This window comes from Barbus barbus (assembly GCF_936440315.1).
Source record: "Barbus barbus genome assembly, chromosome: 2".
NCBI classification, from domain to species: Eukaryota; Metazoa; Chordata; class Actinopteri; order Cypriniformes; family Cyprinidae; genus Barbus; species Barbus barbus.
Genome location: NC_136730.1, coordinates 10840365 through 10864569, shown reverse-complemented (window position 1 = coordinate 10864569; position 24205 = coordinate 10840365). Strand labels below are relative to the sequence as shown.

At 36.9% G+C, this 24205-nt stretch overlaps 1 protein-coding gene across 1 annotated transcript; it reads right to left on the bottom strand.

Annotated features, from left to right (window-relative positions):
• Positions 1-910: 910 nt before the first annotated feature.
• Positions 911-22603, bottom strand: LOC306883562 (kinesin-like protein kif7). Its single transcript, XM_079438919.1, has 19 exons — positions 22481-22603; positions 20743-21133; positions 19403-19603; positions 18057-18444; positions 16102-16642; positions 15776-15919; positions 14808-14981; positions 12765-12913; positions 12554-12684; positions 12266-12427; positions 9820-10022; positions 9234-9431; positions 8178-8303; positions 7547-7723; positions 7241-7456; positions 5132-5338; positions 4446-4644; positions 2311-2472; positions 911-1627 (listed from the first exon to the last, which is right to left on the bottom strand). Exons 2-19 carry the CDS (start codon positions 21068-21070, stop codon positions 1266-1268), a joined length of 4068 nt encoding a protein of 1355 aa, XP_079295045.1. The 5' UTR covers positions 21071-21133; positions 22481-22603; the 3' UTR covers positions 911-1265.
• Between the last annotated feature and the right edge of the window lie 1602 nt (positions 22604-24205).

Sequence of the window (24205 nt, the reverse complement as noted above, 5' to 3'; positions counted from 1 at the left end):
TTTTGCATTGGTTTTCAGTGCTTTTGTTGATATTTAAGTGCTCTAGCTAAACAGTTTAAGTAACCTAGCCTACTATGTGCACATTGTGCACAAATACTTTGGTGAAGAAACTCTTATTGCATAAAAAAATACACATTTAAATTTAGCGTGCAGCTTATAATCAGCTCATTTATTTATTCATGACTCACTAATAATATCAGGTAAAATTTAAAATGGCAATATTGTAAATATCTATTTAGACTTATCCTCAAAGCCTTAAAACTGCGACCCCGGCAGGACTCGAACCTGCAATCTTCTGATCCGAAGTCAGACGCCTTATCCATTAGGCCACGAGGCCCGCGAGACACCGCTGCAGGTCACACGTCACACCACCAAAGATTGAACAATAGCTACAGGAGCAAGTTTGTTCACCGCCAGAGGGCGCAAGGTCTGTTCTTATTAGCATCGCTTCCAATCCACAGGCGGCTCAGAAGAGGGCGAAAACACACAAACGATCACTTAACAAGACGTTTTAATCAAGAGTCGCTTCGAGTCAGAATATTCAGGTTTACCCAGACAATTACCCACTACAAACTATTTTGCCTGTTAATGGTTAACATCAGACGCGGTACTGTTACTAAAAATGAGCACAAATTATCGTAGCTATTAGCCGCTGCGTAGCATAATCGCTAAAGATGATAGTTATTTTACACATCTCTGCTGACGGCATTGCGTTTTACGCCGTTCTTTAGTACAGTGAAGATTTTTCAATGCATATACATGCAGTATATAGACGCCGTCGCAACTCCGTAGTCATATGGGCCAGTGGCGCAATGGATAACGCGTCTGACTACGGATCAGAAGATTCCAGGTTCGACTCCTGGCTGGCTCGGTCATCTTTTCAAAATTCACACACACACACACATTAATAATCTTGCTTCCTAGTTATGTTCTATTATTTATTTTTCGTTTTTAAAATAACATATGATCTGGTTAAGGATTTTTTAAAAACATTTATTTTCTGTCAAGGCATGTTGATTTCATGGTTTATGAAAGAAAAACCCTTTTACATTCACTAAAAATGTGTCCAAAGAGTCAGAAACCTGCAACAGTTGAATAGAAAAGTGCTTGAAATGTGACCGAATGAATCGAAAGTACATTCCAAGGATTACTGACAATGAAAAAGTACAAATAAACAATTTACAATTGTTATAGTAATCTATAGCAATAAAAAGGCGATATTCTGAAAACCGTGGATTACTGGTACAATACACTGAAGATACAAACTACACTGGATTTCTCCGAACATCAATTATTGCTGAACTGGAATGAAGTGGTCCTGTGTTGAGGCTCGATCTCCTTAATTCTCTCCGTGGTCTTGTCCCGCTCCAGTGTGTGGAATTCGTACTGGGCTGGATTATCCTGTTATTTGGCAGTTCACAAGATGCTCTCTGCCTGAGCTCCTCCATGCTGTACTGGTCCTCCGTGGGGAGTGAAGAACGCCTCCATGTTGGTGGAAGAGGGGCATGTACCAGCTCTCGCATCTCTTCTCTTGACTTCTGAACTCTCTCTGTATCAAGCATAGACTTGGCATCTTCAGTAAATCTGCCCTGGACCCCGCTCGAAAGCCGACTGTCACAGTTTGGACCTGAGAAAAGGTGTACAAACCATTCAACAATACTCAAATGGAGCCCCTGGCACATTAAAAGCAAAAAGTCACAAAAATGTCATTCCATCCCCATATTATTTTTTTTACGTCATGAAACAAACCGATTTGCAGTCACGTTTTCAAATGCACTGCAAGCGATCATGACACAACCAATATTTTTTCCTTAAAACACTATCCATCAACCATCCAAGGCATATATATACACTAGTATAACTAAACAAGCATAAATGAGATCTTTGCACTCTGGTTCTAGATGGTCAGGAGATAATGACTTAAATATCAGTCTGTTCCTCCCATACTGACTTCAGGGACTTGAATGCGATGCACAAATGAACTCAAATGAACTATTCTTCAATTATGCTTTTTTTCAGCTTTGATGGTATAAATCCACTTCCATTAAGTGTATAAAAGAAGCTCAGACATGCTGCTTGAGATTTTTTGATTCACTTTCAAAAGAAAATAATAGGTCCGAATAACAAAAGATAAAAACTGTACAAGAAGTAATGAAGAAAACGGTTCAATTTATTCATTACAAAAAAACTGAAAACTTGGAATTTAAATTAGAAGCTGCCGTTTCTTCCATAGAAAAATAAAAATGTTGGATAAAACACTGAATATATAAGAAAAAAAAAAAAAAGTTATTGAGTGGCAGCAGTTCTCACCTTTGCCTTGTTCTCCAGCGTGATTTACAGGGCCACACATTTCCCTTAGTTTGTTGTTCAGCTCCTGATTGGCTATTTTGCAGAAGTTGAGCTCTTTGCTGAGGTTGTGGATCAATCCCTCATACTGCCGCTGTCTACCAGCCAAACCCTCATCCATTTGCTCTGGAAACAATAAATTGCCAATACGTTCACCTTACATGTTCATAATGATTTGTGAATTCATGGATGATATTGGCTCATTCTATAGCTTCTATAAAAAATAAAACAAAAACGAGATATGTTCTAAAGTCTTGTTTTGCACTGAATTACATAACACTGGCTATGTTTTATAACCAAGGATAAATAATGATAAATAAAATCTAGTGAATGTGCTTAAAATGATACTTCTCCCAGAAATTAAAATCTTTAATTAAATTAAAATTTAATTTACTCTCATTCAGACTTTGGTTAATCCATGAAACACAAATTATGATATTTTTAATATAACCTGAGAGGTTTCTATCGCTTCACTGAAAGTCCAGGTAACCAAAACTTAGAAGACCCAAAATGTCATATAGGCGTAAACGAATCCATATGAATCGAGTAGTTTTAATCTCGTGACTTGTAAAGAGATACGATCAGTTTGCATAATGAGCATATTTAATTTAGGATTTTATTTACATCTGGTATGTTTGCCAAATGCGATGTGCTCAATGTATGTGTCGATCATTGTTTAGATGTAAATAAGAGCCTAAATTAAATCTCTACATCAAATAAAGTGATTGTATCTCTTCAGTTGGATCAGGATAAAAATGCTCGATTAATTTTGAGACACCTTTATAGCTTTTTTATAGATCGATTACAAAACTATACTGGTATTCAAGGGCATGCTTTAAGATGGTTTAGATCCTACCTGTCCGATCGATACCACTTTGTTCATTTAAATGGGGAGTCATCTCAATAATTTCCTCCTATTAAATTCAGATAAGACAGAGATATTACTTGTTGGACCAAAAAACAGTACACAGAATCTCTTGGATTACAATTTGCAACTAGACGGATGCACTGTGACGTCCTCTAAAGTCAAAAATCTGGGTGTTATATTAGACAGCAGCTTGTCCTTTGAAAATCATATTTCCCATGTTACAAAAACAGCATTGTTCCATCTTAGAAACATTGCCAAGCTTCGAAATAAACATCTTCAATAAACAAGCTACAGATAGTCCAAAATGTAGCGGCTAGAGTTCTTACCAGGTCAAGAAAATATTATCATATATTACCCCAATTTTACAGTCTCTGCACTGGCTACCTATTAAGTTCCGTATAATTTACAACATTTTATTACTTGCCTATAAGGCCCTAAATGGTTTAGCTCCTGCATACCTAACTTGTCTTCTACCACGCTACAATCCAACTCGCTCCCTAAGGTCACAAAACTCTGGACTTTTGGTAGTACCTAGGATGGCAAAGTCCACTAAAGGAGGTAGAGCTTTTTCACATTTGGCTCCCAAACTCTGGAATAGCCTTCCTGATAACGTTCGGGGTTCAGACACACTCTCTCTGTTTAAATCTAGATTAAAGACACATCTCTTTAGCCAAGCATTCACATAATGCATCTTATAATCTTGTACTGCAGTTATATCTGATCAAATGTACATTATTATTATTCTTTAGCTTGGGTTGAACATTAACATCCCGAGGTAACTAGGAATTGCAGAAGCTTCAGTCTGGATCCAACCCTTAAATGATCTGAGATTACCGAACACCTGAGAAAAGATAATGCCAACCCCTCAGAGGACCTCAGAGGATGCCAACGCTACCTACAGAATTACCAAATTTTGCCATACGTTAAATATATAAAGGTTCTGCAATATATAAATATATTGTGGAAACTTAATTTCCTGTAGAGCTGCTTTGCAACGATTTGTATCGTAAAAAGTGCTATACAAATAAACTTGAACTTGAACTTTTTTTTGGATCTTCTAAAGTTTGGTTACCTGGATTTTCAAAAGAGGGAAAGGGATTAAATATATCTTATTTTTGTGTTAAGTGTTAAGTCTTATAGGTTTGGAACAACATGAGGATGAGTAAATGATGAAAGCTTTAATTTTTGAGTGAACTATCCCTGAAAACTGCAGTAGTCTCAGGACTCAAACCTCGGCACTGCTGCAGCAGCAGCTGGATGTTTCTCTCATGTTCCTTCTGCTGCTGAGTGAGTCTACGGTCTGCCTCGAGCTGCTGTCTTTCCAGAGCTGCTTCCAACCACCCAACCAAGTTCTGCTGCTCCTCTACTCTCAGCTCCAGCTCAGCTAGAGCAATCTGCAGCCTGCGCTCCTCCTCACGAAGACACACGACCTTTGCAAAACACACAAAGCGTCATAACAGTCACATTCTTAGCTGAAGGTCAAGTGAATAAAGAAATATTTCAATTTACTTGTAAAATGCTTCTCACAATAACATGCCGTTAAACAAAAAAAAAAAAACATCACACAATTGCACAAGTCTTTGCCTTTCCCGAATGTGTTAAACAGATAAACTTACTTCTATTAAATAGCAGCGTGAATATGGAAATAATGTGAGAAAACGTGTTGTTAACAGTGTCTACATTTGCCAAAACAGATGTGACCACACAGGCTAGAAGCTAATGTGTGGCTGAGATAAAAACAGACGTGCAAGTGTTGTTATTGTTTAACAAGGATTCAGTGCTGCATTACAATGCTTTGCCAACTGATAATAGATTGCATGACTTTGAATAAAACTCCCCACCATGAACAAGTACACTAAAGTGTCACCCTATAAACTTCACAAACGATCATTTGAGGAAACTCAGATGGTGTCTGACCTTATCAAAGTATTTACAAAGCAGAGCTCTAGTTTCAGAGGCAGACAGGTAAGCGAGTTTGGCCATCAGATTCATCTCCCATTGGGTGAGCATGCTGCCTGATGCCCGCAGCTGCCTCTGTCTCTGGGTGATCGCCTCATTTTTGTACTCGATAGCAGCATCCAGAGCCTCGATTGCCTCGTCCAACTGGAACAGTGTTCGTTCTTCCTGATGTTTAACAGAGGACAGTGCAGCTTTAAAAAAAATGTAATTTGAACATCATGAAAACAATGTTTGTTTTTACCAAGAGTTTTAGAATACTAACATTCTATGGCACAAATGTGGTTATGATATTCTAATTCCAGAATTTAACATTTTAGAATTCTTAAACTTTAACAGCATTTAAAGCAACTGTACATGATTTTTCTGTTAAATTTGTCTATTCCAACTGCCTAAAACAGGGGTGTCCAATCCTGCTCCTGGAGGGCCACTGTTCTGCAGAGTTTAGCTCCAACCCCAATTAAACACACCTGAACCAGCTAATCACTGCAGGACAAGTTTGCAGACTGGTTTGTACTTTAAGCAACAAGTACTCAAGTACTTTAAGACTCCTCCAGACTGCAAATTGGGGCGAAAATCTGGGCAAAGTCATATACTGTATTCCACCCTAAAATTAGCTAGGACATTCTAAATCTGGAATATTAAAGATCAAACACAGATGAGGAGAGATTGAGTTTGGAAACTGAGAAATATCAAATATGACAAATTCTTCATGTCTCTTCATATACTTCAAGGTGTGTTTTTACGCTGTGCTTTGAGTGTTGCAAATCCAAGGTGATTCACACATGGATGATTTGCAGATTCAGATTCGATAAACATGATAAACAACAACAACATTTTGTGCACAGTTGTACATCCATGAAGTGTATTTTGCATTTGTGAAACATTTTATGAATATACTTTTTGGTAATATATAGTTCATTGAGGGAACTCATATGTCTGTTTCCCAAACACAACCTCTGGATATGACGCTGAGCACGTCCACTCAACTTCTTTGGTTGACCATGGCGAGCCTGTTCTGAGTGGAACCTGTCCTGTTAAACCGCTGTATGGTCTTGGCCACCGTGCTGCAGCTCAGTTTCAGGGTCTTGGCGATCTTCTTATAGCCTACGCCACCTTTATGTAGAGCAACAATTCTTTTTTTTCAGAACCTCAGAGTTCTTTGCCATGAGGTGCCATGTTGAACTTCCAGTGACCAGTATGAGAAAGTGAGAGCGATAACACCAAATTTAACACACCTGCTCCCCATTCACACCTGAGACCTTGTAACACTAATGAGTCACATGACACCGGGGAGAGAAAATGGCTAATTGGGCCCAATTTGGACATTTTCACTTGGGGGTGTACTCATTTTGTGGCCAACGGTTTAGACATTAATGGCTGTGTGTTGAGTAATTTTGAGGGACAGCAAATTTACACTGTTATACAAGCTGTACACTCACTACTTTACATTGTAGCAAAGTGTCATTTCTTCAGTGTTGTCACATGAAAAGATATAAAATATTTACAAAAATGTGAGGGGTGTACTCACTTCTGTGAGATACTGTATATTTTTTGATATAAAAATTGTTCTTGTGCACATTAGGTTTTATGCATATGAATTTGGCTACACGTGTGCATCATTTCTTTTGCATAAAGTATTATTTAGAAAAATCTGCTTCCATAGCATTCTTGTATTTTACAGTTGCGAGACGCAAGAAAAAGGGTTTTGTGTGAACAAGTCCTTAGAATTTTAATGATGCAAAACAAATCTGGATAAGAATTTAAAAATGTCTAAAATGCTTAGAAATCCCAAAACTCTACATTCTAATGAATTAAAACAATGTTATCTGGGAAATTCTAACACTGTGTCTACACCAGACAATAAGAAAGACACTAAATAATGATTTTGTTTAGATTGGATGTGGTGCAACATACTGCTGATGCACTGTTCTATTTCTGACATGACTGTGCTACTTCTGATGTGAAGGTCACATGAATTTGTAATAGTCACTTTGTCATGTCCAGTGTAGAGCGTCTCAAGCTGTTGCAGCTCTGAAAGTTAAGACTTCTAAAAGTTAAGATTTTCACCTCAGGAGAGAGCAGGTCGCCCTGTCTCAGTTTGTCGTCCAGCTCCACCCTCTGTTTGAGAAGCAGGTCCTTCTCCTGCCGGAGGTTGCAGATCTCTTGTCTGATCTGCTCGGAGTCCTGAGCACTGCTACTGCGCAGCAGACCGTTCCTCTCAGTCAGCTCCCGTTCCAGAGACTCAATTCGGCTCGACAAGGTCAACAGGTCTTTACTAAGAGCCTGCAGAGAGAACAGACCATACCACAACTTGTAAAGACTCATAACGGGGTGGGAAATGGGACAAAGCAAAGCCATATTGTTTTTACAGACTTGACTAGAGCGAAGCTTTTTGGATTCCAGGCCACTGCGTTCCAAGAGCAAGGCCTCTTTTTTGGCTAAGATCTCTTCTCTCTTGGTCAGCTCTCCTTCCAGGTCTTCAAGTCCGCGTCGTTGTTCCAGAACCTTCTCCATTTCCTCATCAAGCCAGCGTTTCTGTTCCTCTATCTTCTGCTCAACCACAGATAATTTGAATGCCATTATTTACATATTAAATATATGCTCAATAAGTTTTGAATTTATTCTTCAGATGCTTTTATCCAAAGTGGAACTGAATTCAAGGTTTACATTTTAAGTATATGTTAATTCCCTGGGAATCAACCCCACAAACATGATCTTGGAAAGAGCAAATGCATTGCTCCAAGATAAATAACAAAGCACAAACCAATACCAGACTGAGAGGGAATTTGTGCAGCAAACTGAACTCTGAACATGTTGAAACAAGCTATTGAAACCTACCCTCAGCCACAAGGAAACTATAATAAAATTCTTTCAAACGTCAGTCAAACTGTTAAACACTATGACTGAGTAAACAGATCTAAAAATAATATTTTATTGCTGGGTAATAGCTGTGGGAAGGGTTTGATGAAAAGGAGCACGATTTTGTTTTTCGGTCTCAACCCACCTGCTGTTCCTCTAGTGATACGAGCGAGCCGTTACTTCCACTTCTCCTCTGGCGCTGGAAGGCAGCGATTTCCTCTGTCTTAATCCTCAGAATTTTCTGCTGCTGTTCGTTCTTTATCTCCAGCTCCTTTGAGAAAGAGAAAGAGGCTGTTTGGTAAATGACTCTCTATTGAACGACAAGAATAACTGAGAGGCTGAGGTTTTGCTGTAGATTATTGTTCAGAATACAGAAACGCAGATGACTAATGCTGGCCCTTACAGAACAGAACACAGTTTCCTGAAAGAAAGAAGAAAAAACTGATGAACACTCCAAAAAAACAAGAAATGTGTCATTTCTGCAACAGTAGCAGCACCATACAAAAAGAAAGACGTGATCTGAAGCAAACAAGACAGAAAAATAGCTACATTTTATATTTTATGGATAAAATGTGCAAGCACATTTAGTGTTTTATATTTTATACACTACTGTTCAAAAGCACAATGTTTCTGAAAGGCACCAAGGCAACATTTATTTGCTCAAAAATACAGTAAAAACTATTTTAAACAACAGCTTTCTATTTCAATATATTTTAAAATTTAATTTATTCTTGCGATGGCAAAGCTGATTATTTCTGTCTTCAGTGGCACATGATCTGATTTGCTGCTCAAAAAACATTTATTATTATCAATGTTGAAAAAAGTTGAAAATATTTTGAATGCTTTTTTTCAGGATTTTTTGATAAATAGAAATTCAAAAGAACAGCATTTTTTAAAAATAGAAATCTTTTGTAACAGTATAAATGTTTTTAATGTAAATTGTTGATCAATTTAATGCATCCTTGCTGAAAAAAAGTATACATTTCTTTCTGACCCTAAACACTTGAACAATAGTGTATACATTATTTGTTATATCAAGAAAAACAGCAACTGTCTGGAAACAATCATTATTTCTGCAATTCCACTGCTAGTGAAGCATAAATTACACACTTCACTTATAATTCCATTTATACTCTTGATTTCTCTCAGGCTCCGTTTCCCACCTGCGCTGATAAAAGACCGAATGCAACACTCGGCTCACCTTGACTCGGTGCTTTCCTTTCTGCATCTCACTCTCCAGCCGTCTCTTTTGCTGGCTCTCCTCTCGCAGGCGGCGCTGCAGAAGGTCCTGCTGCTGCTTCATGTTCTGCACGTTCCTCTCGAGATCCTGCACGCGCCGTTCGCTCTGCGCAGACAGGGAGGCCAGCTGCGCAGTGTCCCGCTGCTTCTGCTTCAACACCTGAAAGCACAGCACCTGTGAAGAGCTACATATAGACTGCCAGAATCTAGTTTTGCATTGAACTTGTATTGCCACAATCTACAGAATAAGTATTATAAATTGATACAGTTCGTAAATATTCACTAAAAAAGAACATTTCTTAATTCCGTCACTTTTGTTCGCACAAAGATTCTTCACAAATGATAACTAAACCTAAAAGTGGCTATTTTAATTTATTTTATGACCGAGTAAGGCCTGTTTCAAATGTCATTTAAGTCATTCTATTTGGTCAATTCATGATGTGATATTCAAAATGCTGAAATTTTGGTGTGCTGACAACCCTAAAACCGTTCTAGAGGGGATTGTCATAATGATGCCTTTCGGCAAGTCAAAGCAGCCAGACACAGACCTGAACTTTGCTTTGCGCAGCTGCGATTTTCCTCCTGCACTCCTGAGCTTTGGAGCGATCAGCAGCGTCACGGCCGCCTTGAACCTCCAGGTCCTGCAGCTGCTTTTGTGCCTCTGTGAGCTCCACACGGGCCTGCTCCGCCTCGGCTTCCAGCTCAGAGATCTTACGACTGTACTGCCTGTTCATGGCCTGGGCATCCTTACCTAGAGAGAAAGAGAGGACAGGATCATTTTAGAGAACAGGAAGATTTGTAAACCACAGGAAAAAACACTGGTAAGTATAAACTCATAACTTGGGGCCAGTAAGATCAAAAGTGAGAGTAAAAGACATTAAAAAAAATTATTTTAAATAAATGCTCTTCTTGTGAACTTTCTATTCATCAAAAATCCTGAAAAAATATGAAGCAGCACAACTGTTAAGAAGAACTATTTCTTGAGTAGCAAATCAGCATATCAGAATGTTTTCTGAAGGATCATGTGACACTCAAGAATGGAGTAATGATGCTGAAAATTCAGCTTTGCATCACAGAAATAAATATATTTAAACAGAAAATAGTTATGAATAATATTTCACATTATTACTGTTTTACTGCATTTCTGATCAAATAAATGCAAACTTCAGGAGCATGAGAGACTTTAAAAAAAACATAGTATAATAATAATACCGACCCCAAATATTTGAATGGTGATGTGCAAAGACAAATTCACAAGTTTAAACTGAACAGCTACTGTTGTGAAACTAATGCAATTAAATAAAAATTAAATGTATTTCTTTATGAATATCTAAATCAAATCATTAAATTAAGCCATCTGAGATCACATTCATGCTTGGATATGTTGAGATGGGGTGCCTTTGTACAAAAATAAAAGTGTATTTTTTACATTAAGACTTTAAACAAGTCAAGCGGCCCTTAAGGACATAAAACAACACAAGCATCTGTCACCAAACACTGGGCACATAAAACGAAGCATTTAATATAATATGCTCCCATGCTTTGGACAACTTATATTGTGAATGCTAGCTCTGTGACCTTGCCATTTTGTTTCATAGAACTGTGTTTTTCACTGCTGTAAAGTGTCACAACTGATGAAGGTTCTTGATTGCACAGCACAAAGACTTGACTAATAAATGATGAAACTGGTTGTCAATCATTTTCATTATTAAAGTTTTTATTGATTAGTTGCATACTAGTAGGGCAAAAAAAAGTGCTGCAGGGATGATGTAATTTTGTAAGCATTACCCTGAGTCTCTCGACAAAAAACCAATAGGAGGTTTCCACTGGCTTTTGCATTGCTGAAAATAAGCTCTATGACCAGCAAAGGTTTACGATCCTTAGATGTATTTTTCTTAAATATAATCTCCACAAAAAGCTAAAGTCAGGCTGAAAACCATTGTCACATTATTTCACTGTCAACACCACTAAGCTTCCACCAACTCTTTCAATCTTAAGTTAAAATTAGAATAGTCATTTAAAATAGATAGAATAGTTTGCAAGAGAATGAGTATTAACAAAACCAGCCTATGAAAGTGGACTAGTCTACTCTAGTCGTCTAGTAATCCCCAAAGTTCCAAATAGTAATTCTAAAATTCATCTAAAATTATCTTTATTTGTAAGTTTTCTGAGATGAGTACCTTTTCACCGCTTGCTTCTCGCGTTGACCATTCGAAGTGCCCGGTCTCGACAGAATTGCAGTATTTAAGTGTTCACGCAAAAATGATCTGTTACGCTTTAAGTGAACATTAAAGGAACTGTTGGGAAAAACATCTGTGTAACATTATACTGGATCTGTGCAGTACAGTCGGTCTAAATAATATATAGGCTGCCTGTCGAACTGCTTTTGTAGTTTTAATAATCAATTTATTTGTAATGAACACACAAAAGGGATTTTTACATTTGATTTTTTGTTTTTCTTACTTGAATGCTTTTGTTTAGATGTACAATGAAAAAGGTAATGCGTAGTGTTTTGCATCTGTTCTTATTTATAATAACAACAATAAAACAAAACAAATTGCTATATTGTGATTATTAATATAGGAATTATCATTAAGAAAATAACCGGAGGAAAAGATGCAGCGTTGCTAGGTGATTTTGCTTTGGAACCTTCAGAAAACTTAAACTCAATTTTGAGATAAATGTAGCTCAGTCATTTTTCATCATTTTGAAGGTCTTTTAATGGATAATGTGAAAACAGAAATTACTCATTTTTGATAATATGCTCATTGTGACTCATTTTGCCAGCACAGGTCACATATATAAACTGCTCTTCCAATGAAGATGAATGTAATTATCATAAAAGGTGCACACAAATATTTTCAGGTATTTGAGTCAGTACTCTACACAACAGATACTTTAGAATGCACTTTTTTTTCTTTTTGTTTTGTTTTAACACCGTCTTTTATTTTGGTACTGGTACTTCTGAGCAGCAGGTTTTCTCAACAGCCTCACCTGTCTTGACCAGCTCTTTAATGAGTTCCTCCTTCATACGGATGGTGATGGAGAGCTCTCTTATCTTCTGCTGTGCCTGCAGAAGCCCTCTCTCTGAACAGATCTCGCCTCCAAAACCTCTCACGCTCTCCCACACCGAGCTCTCGCCAATGCTGCTGTTAGCTGGAGAATCAATCACAGCAAATCAAAGCTAACTGACTGAATATTGGAAAGAAACTAATGTAGGCCAGTGCTCTACTGTCAAACACGGAGACCCTTGTCAAATGTTTTCAAGGACGTTGAACTCACATGTGCGTCTGGTGCATTGTAGACCCAGAGGATGGCCGAGTCCAAACGCCTGAGACAGGGTTGCCCTGGTCCCAGCACAAGACCCTTGGAGCAATGGAGCATCTTTCTTTGTCCAGGTTACATTGATGGATCTGTCAAGAATCATGGCAATGCTGATATCAATTAGCCATTCACCTTCTCATTAGAACTAGATTAATATCATTTTACATACTTCCGTTTATCTCTGACGGTTTGAACATGGCCATCTTCATCTCGGTTCACTCCTTTCCCAGAAGTTTCATAATGAGTGTTTCCTCGTCCACTGTCCCACTGGGTCTGGTCTGAAAATGAGCCGTTGTCTACTGACACACACATTTCAACCTAAAAAGAGTTCACATAAAGGTGAAAACTACATATTACTACATATTCTAACTACATATTTCACACATCGATCCCATAGAAAGCACAAGATATTCCCTATTCATTTTTTTCGTCACGGATTTCATAAAGTATTTAGTAAATATTTTTCAGCCTTTAACCAAACCAGAAAGCTCAAATAATAAATAACAATATGAAAACATTTGATTTGAAGTGTTTGGGGTTGTTAGGGCACCCAATCGACTGTAAAATCTCACACACACACACACACAATTTGTAACAATTTTACCAATAATAATCCTAGTGAACTATATTATTTGGCAGAAAAACAATTTATAAAATGTAATTTATTCCTGTGATGGCAGAGCTGAATTTTCAGCATCATTACTCTATTCTTCAGTGTCACATGATCCTTCAGAAATCATACTAATATGCTGATTTGCTTCTTAAGAAACATTACTTATCATCAATGTTGAACACAGTTGTGCTGTTTCCTATTTCTGTGGAAACAAAACGGTTCATCTGAAGGAGCATTTTTTTTGTAACAGTGGAAAAGCTGTTTGTTCTCACTTGATCGCTTGATTTAAAGGGGTCACATGAAAATGCTAAAAATAACATTATTTTGTGTATTTGGTGTAATGCAATGTGTTTACGTGGTTTAAGGTTCAAAAAACACATTATTTTACACATACCATACATTATTGTTGCTCCTCTCTGCCCCGCCTTTCTGAAACGCATTGATTTTTACAAAGCTCATCGTTCTGAAAAAAATGCGGTGTGCTCTGATTGGCCAGCTATCCAGTGCATTGTGATTGGCTGAATACCTCAAGCATGTGACAAATGTTACACCCCTAACCATATTAGGAAACACACAACAATACTACAGCGAGAATTAAAGTTACGTCATCTTTCTTTGCGGAAACATTTGGGCGGTGTTATGCAAATCTTCCAACACAGTGATGGAGACATGTGGGGATGTGTTTAAATTAGACTTTTTAGGAAGGCGTGGATGAGTCGTGACTTTTATAAAGAATATCTCTTTGGGTTTGAGACTATAGTCTTTGCAACTTCATGGATTTTGTATATGCACAAACAGCTTTTAACACTCCAAAGACAAATGAAAATTTGAAATTGCATCATATGACCCCTTTAATGTGTCCGTGCTGAATAAAAGTATTAATTTCTTTAAAAAGACTTACTGATCCCAAACTTTTGAACAGCAGATGTACATACATAGTTCTGACTAGGTTTGTACAATGTAAACAAAACCAGAGAAAAGTCACTGTAAATGCTGGTTGTTGAGTGTTTCGGTTTTATCCCTCTTTTAAAATTGAAACTAATAAAAAAAAAACTATTAATGTCATACCTAACTAGGTAAATGTAAAATTCGGCAAGGTGCTTCTTCGCTGTGGTTTCAGCTGCTATTTTTTTCTGTGCTGCCATCTGTTGTTTTGGAGAATAGTGCAGTGGTCAAGTCTCACTGCACACAAACATCTCTCTTATGTGCAGTGAGCCGTCCCAAACAAGGCTTAACACACAGCCGCTCATGGCTTATTGCTTTAATAAATAACCCTGTCTCCAGACAATACATCAAATGCAAGCTTGTCATACAACAGGCTTGAAAAATAAGCATTAAAAGTGGGTTCAGGGTGTATAATTGACTGTTAAGACATCACAATGTTACATTGACAATTAGCTGAATTTGTTTGCATCTGAAAGTATGTGGGTGAAGTCAAAACACCGAATTACACAGCGTGTGTGGCAAGCGTTTGAAGATGTTTGTGTACTACTAACAGCTCAGCCCAGGTGGCGGCAGCTGTGGATTGTATCTTGAATTAAAGTTGATGTGTGTTTGTGGTCGAGGATGCTGTGAGACAAATCAAAACATATCAATTACCTGTCTATCGAAGCCTCTGCCCACATCACTGTCGCAGGGTGGGGTCAGCAGTAGTGAGTTTATAGGAGCCGTGTGAGGTCTCTGTTTCAGGTGGAGCAGCCCCACTCCTCCAGGCTGGGCTAACAGACTGTGAAGCTCCGTTATTAGATCCTGCTGCTCCTGTAGCTTATCGCTCTAGGAATGAAAGAAAACGACATCCAGTTACAACCAGGTGAAAATACAAAAGATGTCCCCAGTGTTGTTTTAAGTCTTGTGTGCATTGCACCAGTGTTGTGCACCATTTAGAATTTGAAGGAGATGGATAGATAGATTTTATATTTGCTTATATTAGTTTAAGATCTTCATCTAATGATTTTTTTTACAGCTTTATTTAACGAAACTGATTTTTAATGGTTTTAGTCAACAATTACACAGATAGATAGATAGATAGATAGATAGATAGATAGATAGATAGATAGATAGATAGATAGATAGATAGATAGATAGATAGATAGATAGATAGATAGATAGATAGATAGATAGATAGATAGATAGATAGATAGATAGATAGATAGATAGATAGCTAGCTTCTGTGGCTATTTTCATAGTGAGAAATATTATAGCTGAATTATATCATGTTTTGATCATTTATTTTTTACTAAAAACTCCAAAACTGCATATGGCTTAACTCTTGTTAAAATTGATAGAAAATTATTTTTCCAACATTGGGACTAATTTCATGAAGTTTATTCATTGTATATAGATCCAACTCTGTTTCATTATTGTCTGTAAAAAGGATCCATCAAGAGAACCTAATTAAAGCAGAACCTAATTAGACCTAATTTCTTATTTGCTATAGAAACAGTTTTTCCAAGACTTTTGAGAATTTATTCATTTCCAACTCCAAATGAAACATAGCATAATTAAATCTTCATTCAAAAACACTTCTAAAACCACAGAGAATTTGATAGAGACTTCAATTCTCTCACCTGTTGTTTGTATTGTTCCATAGCATCTTCCAGGGCAGCTAAGAAATCTGTGTTTTCTTGCTCTAGTCGCTGTATCCGGGCTTGCAGCTGGGAAACGTAGTCCTCACGGTCTCCGCTCCAATCCTCTTTCACATGGTCAGGATCCTTTGGCATAAATAAATCCCACTGCCGTTAGAATTACGCAGATAATCACCTCATGACATCTAAACATCTCTGAAATTAATGCTTGAGAAATAATGACCTGACAAGATACATTATTGCCTTTCTATGATTAATTGCTAAACATAAAATATTCATATTTGAAAATGGATGTGCCTGCAGCCAACCTGGTTGTTCAGTGCCGCCCGCCCTCTTTTCAGTGCGGTGCTGTCCTCGGTAGAGCTGCTCTCGATGCCGCTGTCCAGCCCTGATGCTGAGGTCAAACTGCTGCGTTCCTCCTCAACGGCGCAAAGCCACTCTTTCACCCGCAGGAGCTGACCTGCATTCAGAGTTCCTTCACCCTGCAGCTCCATCAAAAGCCTGTAGGCCGAGTCCGTGCAAGTCCTATAGTGGGCGCTCTCTGCTTGCAGCTTCCTCACGTCCAGTTCAAAGGGCCGAAGTCTTTTCTCGGGGTCGGAGCGAGCGATTATACGGGTTTCAGAGCGCTGGCGGTTCTCAAGAGCTCGTCTTAGCGCTTTGATCTGGAGTTCAAGGCCCTCGATGCGGTCTGGTTCCCCCCGGCAGTTGACTGTGGCCCGGTTCTGGATGTTGCGAGCCCGCTTGGCATAGTTGAGTGTGTTTAGGCTCTCATCAAAGTCTGAGGAGGAAGGGCTTATGCAGGCAATCATGAGGGTTTTGGCGTTGCCTCCAAGAGAGTCCTTTAGGATCCTGACAACAAGATGCAACACAGATTGACACATCTTAAAAGCCTTTTAACTATAACAAGGTGATGTTACACATTCCCTCTTTCCAAAACTTGACTACAAAAACACCACTGAGAGCATCATTCAGAGATGGACAGGGTAAAATAGCATTTTCACACAACAAACTAACAATATATAGACTACTGTTCAAAAGATGGTGGCCAGTAAGATTTGTTTATGTTTTTGAAATAAGTGTGTTATGCTTATCCAGACTGAATTTATTTTAATTGATCAAAACTACAGTAGGAACAGAAATATTATCAGCATTTAAAATAACAGTTTTCTATTTTAAAATGTAATTTTTTTTTCTGTGATGCCAAAGCTGAATTTTCAGCATCATTACTCCAGTCTTCAGTGTCACAAGATCCTTCAGAAATCATTCTAATATGCTGATTTGATACTCAATATATGTGACCCTGGACCACAAAACCAGTCATAAGTTTCAATTTTTGGAAATTGAGATTTCTACATCATCTGATGGATAAATAATCTTTCCATTGATGTATGGTTTGTTAGAATCGGACGATATTTGGCCGAGATACAACTATTTGAAAATCTGGAATCTTAGGTGTAAAAAAATCTAAATATTGAGAAAATCACCTTTAAATTAGCGATGGATCTGATCAAAAATAAAGTTTTGATATATTCACGGTAGGAAATTCATCAAATATCTTCATGGAATATGATCTTTATTTAATATCCTAATGATTTTTGGCATAAAAGCAAAATTGATCATTTTGACCCATACAATGTATTTTTGGCTATTGCTACAAATATACCCCAGCGACTTGTACCACTGGCTTTGTGGTCCAGGGACACAAATAGTTCCTATTATTATCTATGGTGAAATCTGTTTTGCTGCTTAATATTTTTGTGTAAACCATAAAACATTTTTTCAGGATTCTTTGATCCTTTTTAAAGGTAGTGTACAATTACTCAGAACATCACAGTAATAAACATTTTAAAGAAGAGTTATTTTAAATATTACTGTTTTTTAAACAAATAAATGCAACCTTGGTGAGCATAAGAAAATTCTTTCAAAAACAAAAAAAATCTTAACAACCCAAAATGTTGAAAAGTATGTCACAAACTAAATGTTTAAAATTCCTAAAAGAAAAAAGACAGTGGAAATTGGTTTTAGCCTCTAAGGCTATTTTCTCTGTAAAAACATTGTAGAAAGATTATACAAAAATATATAATTAAAATTTAGAAAGACAAGATTTACTTTCTGTTGACACTTCTAAAATAATTGTTGCCTTTAAGAGTAAGCAATAGTAATAGTGGTTCTTGCTTTAGCAAACACTACTAGCCATTAAGGCTAGATCTTCTTGCAACTATACAGTAATCATCAGTCTTTTTTTAAAAATTAGTAAAATTACCTGGTGATTTTGGAATCCCTGTATGGTATATGGGTGCCTTTTCTTTTGGGGTCCCCAAGTGCTCCAATGACATTTCCAAGAGCCAGAAGACCACTGTTGATCTGAATGCTCTCCTTGAGCCGTTCACCAGTGTTGCCAGTTTTGAGGATGCGCTCTGATCCAGCCAAGTCCACAAAATGAAATTTGGAAGAGAGGATCTGCACAGTCCCAGCCGCTGCTCGAGAACCTCCACGCCTCTGTTCCATAAGCACCGTGAAGATGGTGTGAGAGCGACTGGAGTGGGGGTTCATCTGGGTGGCCCCAGTGTGACGGGCCGTCTTTCCTGACTCCAAGAGACTCAGCACTTCATCAAGTCCCTCCACTTCACATTCCTTCACACCGCAAAGCACTGTGGGTAAACACAAAAGATGTCTTTCTTTTTCTGAACAGTCACATACTGCAAAAATACTTTCTGAAAACTTCCTGATTATTCAGCTTGTCTAGACAGGCAGTTATGAAGAATCAAAACACCAAGTACATAAAAAAGAAAGAAATTAAAGAGAAAATAAAAGAGGAGAAGAATCAAAACTTAAAATGTCTGAATTTTAAGCTGACATGATTTTAACTTACCTGCTGTGTGACATGCTGTAATTAAATTGTAATTAAGCTGTAATTAAATTGTCTAAAAACTATTTTCTAACTATTCTTAATAAAAATGTTACAGGATTATACTGTTTGGGAAAAAAACAATATGATATTAACAAATAATACATTTTAAACAATAAATACTCTTTAATTATTACACAGGGAGTTTTTTTTAAGTCATTAATTGACAACCCACAGAACTGATTTTGATAAAAGTCAAAGTTTGTGTGAAATTTATGGTCAGTAAGTTTTTTTTATACGAAATTAATACTTTTATGCAGCAAAGAAACATTGATCAAAAGTGAAAGTAAATATAATATTACAAAAGATTTATATTTTAAATAAATGCTGATTTTCTATTCATCAAAGAATCCTGAAAACAGATTCATTGTTTCCACAAAAATATGTTGTTTTCAACATTGATAATAATAATAATAATAATAAATGTTTCTGGAGCGCTAAATCAGCATATTAGAATGATTTCTGAAGGATCATGTGAAGACTGAAGTAATAATGCTGAAAATTGTTTTGGAATCACAGGAAAAGAAATACACTTTAAAATGTATTATAGAAAAATTATAATAATTTTAAGATAACACTGTTTTGATGTATTTGATGACTTCTATAAAACATTTAAAAAATCTTACCAAATGGTAGTGTATTTTGCACATTCCTACTTGTTCTATACTGGAGGAGAATTGTGTTTTCCCTCACAAACTTACCTATGTTGCCCTTTTCATCCTCTCGAATATTTATGTCTTTACTGGCCACCTCAACTTCCAAAAGGTCTCTGAAGACCTCTTTGTAAACCTCCATGTACGACACTCGGACAGAGAAGTCAATGAGGTCATTCTCGTCCAGCAGTTTGAAGATCTCAGCCACGGCTCTGGGAATGATGCCCTGTTCGTCATCCCTAAAAGCGGCTGCGGCCAAAAAACCAACAGCAGGTTAATGAATAACTATGAGGCAGAATGCTAAAACGCAAGATCTCAGATTGCAAGTGGACCGGTGGCAAATGAACCGGGGGAGGTGTTGCTGGCAGCACGAACGTGCAAACTCATGGAAGCATTTTAACAAGACACAGACAAAGCCTTTACTAGCCTTGTGAATCGTGTCTGGTCTAGATGAAGCCCAATTAATAATATGCTGTAAGGAACTGAACTCAGGCATGCCTTTGATCTGTTTATACACCTCCGATGAAAGAAAAACATTGCACTTCTATATACTGATGAATTTTAAAACACTGTAATGCTGTTTATTAATGTGAAGCAATCTGTATTGTATAAAGCTCTATGGGTGGGCGATCTGACGATTTTCTAATGAATAACAGAGATTGTGACCAAACGTGTCCTATATATGTCTGTATGTAAATATATCCACGCATCTTTCAGTTTTAAAGATATCAACATGGATTAATGAGAAAGTGAAGAGTGCAAAGTGATTAAAGGACTTATTAAAATCAAATTGACAGACGGCTTTCTGTGCATGCCTAAACAGTCAAAAACACACAAAAATAAAATGCCTGCCTAGGTGAATATTTACATAAACACATTTGATTGGGAGAAATCTTAAAGTGACAGCAGCCTAATAAACCAGCTGCTGTCTGTCATTAATGCTAATCAAACAACCGAAGAAAAAGAGAAAATCACTCAGTGCTAATCATTATTAAAAATCAATGTAGATTTCATTCATGCGTTTTTATATTTTACATTTGATTACTTTATTCAGTTTCTATAGTATTTCTAATCTGAATAAGCTACTGTTAGACAGACTTACCTGAAAATATTAAACCACTGTTTATTTAATTTGTATATTTGTTCTATTGCTTGTCATTTGTTTCTTTGTTCGGACTACTTCAATAAGCCTGAGAACTTTTTTACTTATATTAGTTGTAGGGCCTACTGGTTTTTACAGCACAGTAACTTGAAAAATAATTGTGATAAGACTGTGGTCTTTCATAAAAAGAAAAAACAATAGTAATATGATATTTTTGCCATATCGCACATACCTATAAAGTGCTATATAAATAAATGGTTTGACTTCTGTATAAAAAAAAACTTACAAATGTTGGCTTCTCCAATGGTGTAGGTTTTGCCCGAACCTGTCTGCCCATAGGCGAAAACAGTGGCATTGAAACCATGAAAGAAGGCCTCGATGAGGGGTTGAACACACTCCGTGTACACATCCTCCTGCGTAGAGTTATCCTCAAACACAAAGTCACAGTGGAAGTGGCGGTCATTGCCCAGGGTGACCCTCTTCTCCTCTGGGTCTGCAGTGATGCAGCTCTCATGGTTGTGCAAAATCTCTTTGGGAAGCAGCGGACGCACCCGGATTGCCACCTGTACAGCCGTTTCCTCCACCTTACTTTGGCCGACTCCTTTGGGAGACATTTCTGAGCTGATTAGCGGTCCTTCATTACTTTCGAGGGGCTGCAATGCCGCTTCCCATGGTCACTGAATGAAATAAGAAGCAGTTATAGACCGACAAGAGTATACGGCAAAACATCTCTGAAAGAGTCTATAAAAATATGGCCCAATGTACTAATAAATGGAATTTTCTCCATTGTTTTTTTTCACAATACAGTACAATACAATTAGCCCTGTTTTAAATGATGCATTAAATTGTGTTGTGTTTTAAGGTTAAAGGAAATGTCCGTGAACTTCAAGGAAAATATTCTGGTAACTTTCTATGGATTTTTTTTCTTGCAGTGCAGACACCTATCAAACAACCTTAAGGTCAATAAATATTAATAATAATAAAAATAAGAAGTCACTTTACAAAGGAAGAGTAAACACAGGAAACATACAAATAGGAATAATAAGCAACAATTCTATTCTACTATATATAAAAATAATAGGCCTAACTGATAAATAACTGTAAATAAAAAAAACAGTAGTTGTTAATATTACAATGTCATCTGTTCTGTTGACAAAAAGCAAGGAAAACGTCACAATAAATAAAACAAATGCTACTTTTCAAGATATTATAAAACAATAAGTACACAAAAATGCACTTACAAAAAATAAATAAAATGGGAACAGATAATAAGCTGAATATTAAACAAAAATTTCTAGCAGTGTATTAACTTTTTATTGTTATTATTCTTAAATTACCATGCATGCATTTTTGTTAAGGCCTATTAACTGAGACTGAAGTTTGTTAAAAGTACATTACAGCAGGGCTAGTGAAAGGATATTTATATTGTATATTCGTTATACACTCACATTTGAGTATGTCTAATTATTTTTTTGATGATTAATGCAGTTGAATAATTTTGTTACAGTGCATCTATTGTAACTAACGTAAATGTGTCTCTTTATCACTGCGGTCGACGTTACATTGCGCCCAAAAGTATCACAGACTCCGAGGCAATACACAACTAACGCTATAAGACAATTACACCAAGACAGTAAACTAACTTATAATGTTTGCATCCCCCCACCCCCAAAAATGGCTAGTTACCTTTAAATCCGACCGAAGCAAAACATGCACGAGTTAATAAAGCTAAGTATTTCCAAAACACTTTTGCAGCGCAACAAATGACAACAATAACGAGATGTATAAAGTCTCAGTGAGTTCATAAGTGCAGAGGAATGTGTTGAACTCTTTCCTAAAGTCAGATTAGCCGAACTGCTACAACAGTTAGCCGCTAGCAACCTCATTAAAAAGTTTAAATCGCTCGTGACACAAAGCTCAGAAAACACGCAGGCGTTTATTCGCCTAACAACACACTCAGCACGCGCGCTCTCAACCCGCTTCTATCAAAGTTTAGAGTGGCTCTTCATTACTTTCAAACTTACTGTTGTATCAGAGTCCATCAATCTGAGTCCGCAGGGCACATCCCAATCCCATTCCCTGGATCCAGACCAGGATCTGGATGAGCGCGGAGGATGCATTGAAGGCATTAAGTCGGCTTCTCAAATGCCTGAGTAAAATCTGACCTTTGTTTAGTTTTTTTGTTGTAATATTTTGACTTAACTAAAGGGAAATTATGTTCAACGAACCGTTCACAAGTATTATTGTGTTTGCATTTGCTATATGGATGATTAACAAAGAAAGAAAGACAATAGCCTATTAAATTGTTTTTGTTTGCAACTCCAGCCTGTATGTGATTTATAGCCACGCTAACATCTTTATTCTTATAGGGGAGACTAGGGCTAGTTGTCAGTCACAGTTTATAGGCTACTGCAGAAAATGTTTATTTATTTATGCAAATATACGTTTCTATTTGAAAGTCAATTTCTTTAGAAAATACCATGAACACGTGAATTTGTCCTCGACTATATGGGGTAAGTTGTCACAGGGGATCCGGTCTATGCTCTTCAGCAAAATTTAAACCATAAAACAAATTTTAACTCACCCTTTCTTAACGTAAGGTCTGTCATGACTGATTTTAGTGTTTTGATTTTTGCCTCCAATAGCTTCAGCCAAAAAAAAAATAATAACAATTTAATATAAAAGGCTGATTTAAATAATTATAGAGAAAACATATTTGTGTAATCAGACTTTTGACTTAAAACCTTATAGTTATAGACTATTTCCTCAAGTCTATAGCCCATAGCATTAGGAAACGAACGGCTTTCATAAATGTATATTTTAATGTATTTGTACATACAATTGTTTACAAATGCACATGGCAAATGCACAAGAAAGAGACATATTTATTTGATTGATTTATTAGGTGAACACAGTACACATAAGAGTGAGTGAACAACAGTGGATATCACATTATTTACAGTAATTAGGATGCCGGTTTTTACAAATGTTCTCTGTATGTAGCAGAATACTGGGTAATCATCATAAACATTTAGATTTTTAATCTTTTGCCTCTTCAGGCACAACGTCAGCATCAGTGTCATCTTTATAGCTGGAAAGTGATGACCTGTCAGTCAAAGGCAGGTGAACTTCAGGCTGAGTGGATTCTGGTCACTGAGGCAGACTGTGACTTGTTGTCAGAACCGGTGACTTCACAACAACAAAATCACTAGTCTTCCATGGTGCCCAAAATATGTGAACGTGAAGAATTTATGCACAATATTTACCATGCATTTACTGATTACTCTCAGATTAATGTGTTGCCCAGAACTAGGCTGGCTGATGCTGACTTATCATTGTAACAAAACATGCATTATAAAAATTAAAGCTTCTGATCATATTTTAAAAGTTGCAATTTGTCATGATGAATAATGACAATAACTAATGCATATTTAAATTAAAAAAATAAACATATATAAATATGAATACATTAAAAATAAAAACAAACAAATAAATAACTAGAACTGGAACAGTTAATCAGAAACAAGGACTGCAGATCCAAAGAAAAAAAGACCAGAAAGCCAATTAAACCCTTGTTTAATATAAAGTGACTTGAAGACACGTTCAGAAAAAAATATCTGGAGTTAATAATGTCAAGCCATTGAATCCCCCTGCCCTTTCCAGACGCAGTCTCTGCTGTCCATATCCGTCTTTATATCCACAGGTTATCAACTGACTCCTCATTACTCAAGCCTCTTACACTGATCCTT

Coding starts and splice junctions, on each gene's coding strand:
- LOC306883562 (XM_079438919.1), bottom strand. CDS start 21,070: ATGTCTCCCAAAGGAGTCGGCCAAAGTAAGGTGGAGGAAACGGCTGTA. Junction 4,645..5,131: donor TTTGTAAATACTTTGATAAG/GTCAGACACCAT, acceptor TGTTTTGCAAAG/GTCGTGTGTCTTCGTGAGGA. Junction 2,473..4,445: donor GCTGCTGCAGCAGTGCCGAG/GTTTGAGTCCTG, acceptor TATTGTTTCCAG/AGCAAATGGATGAGGGTTTG.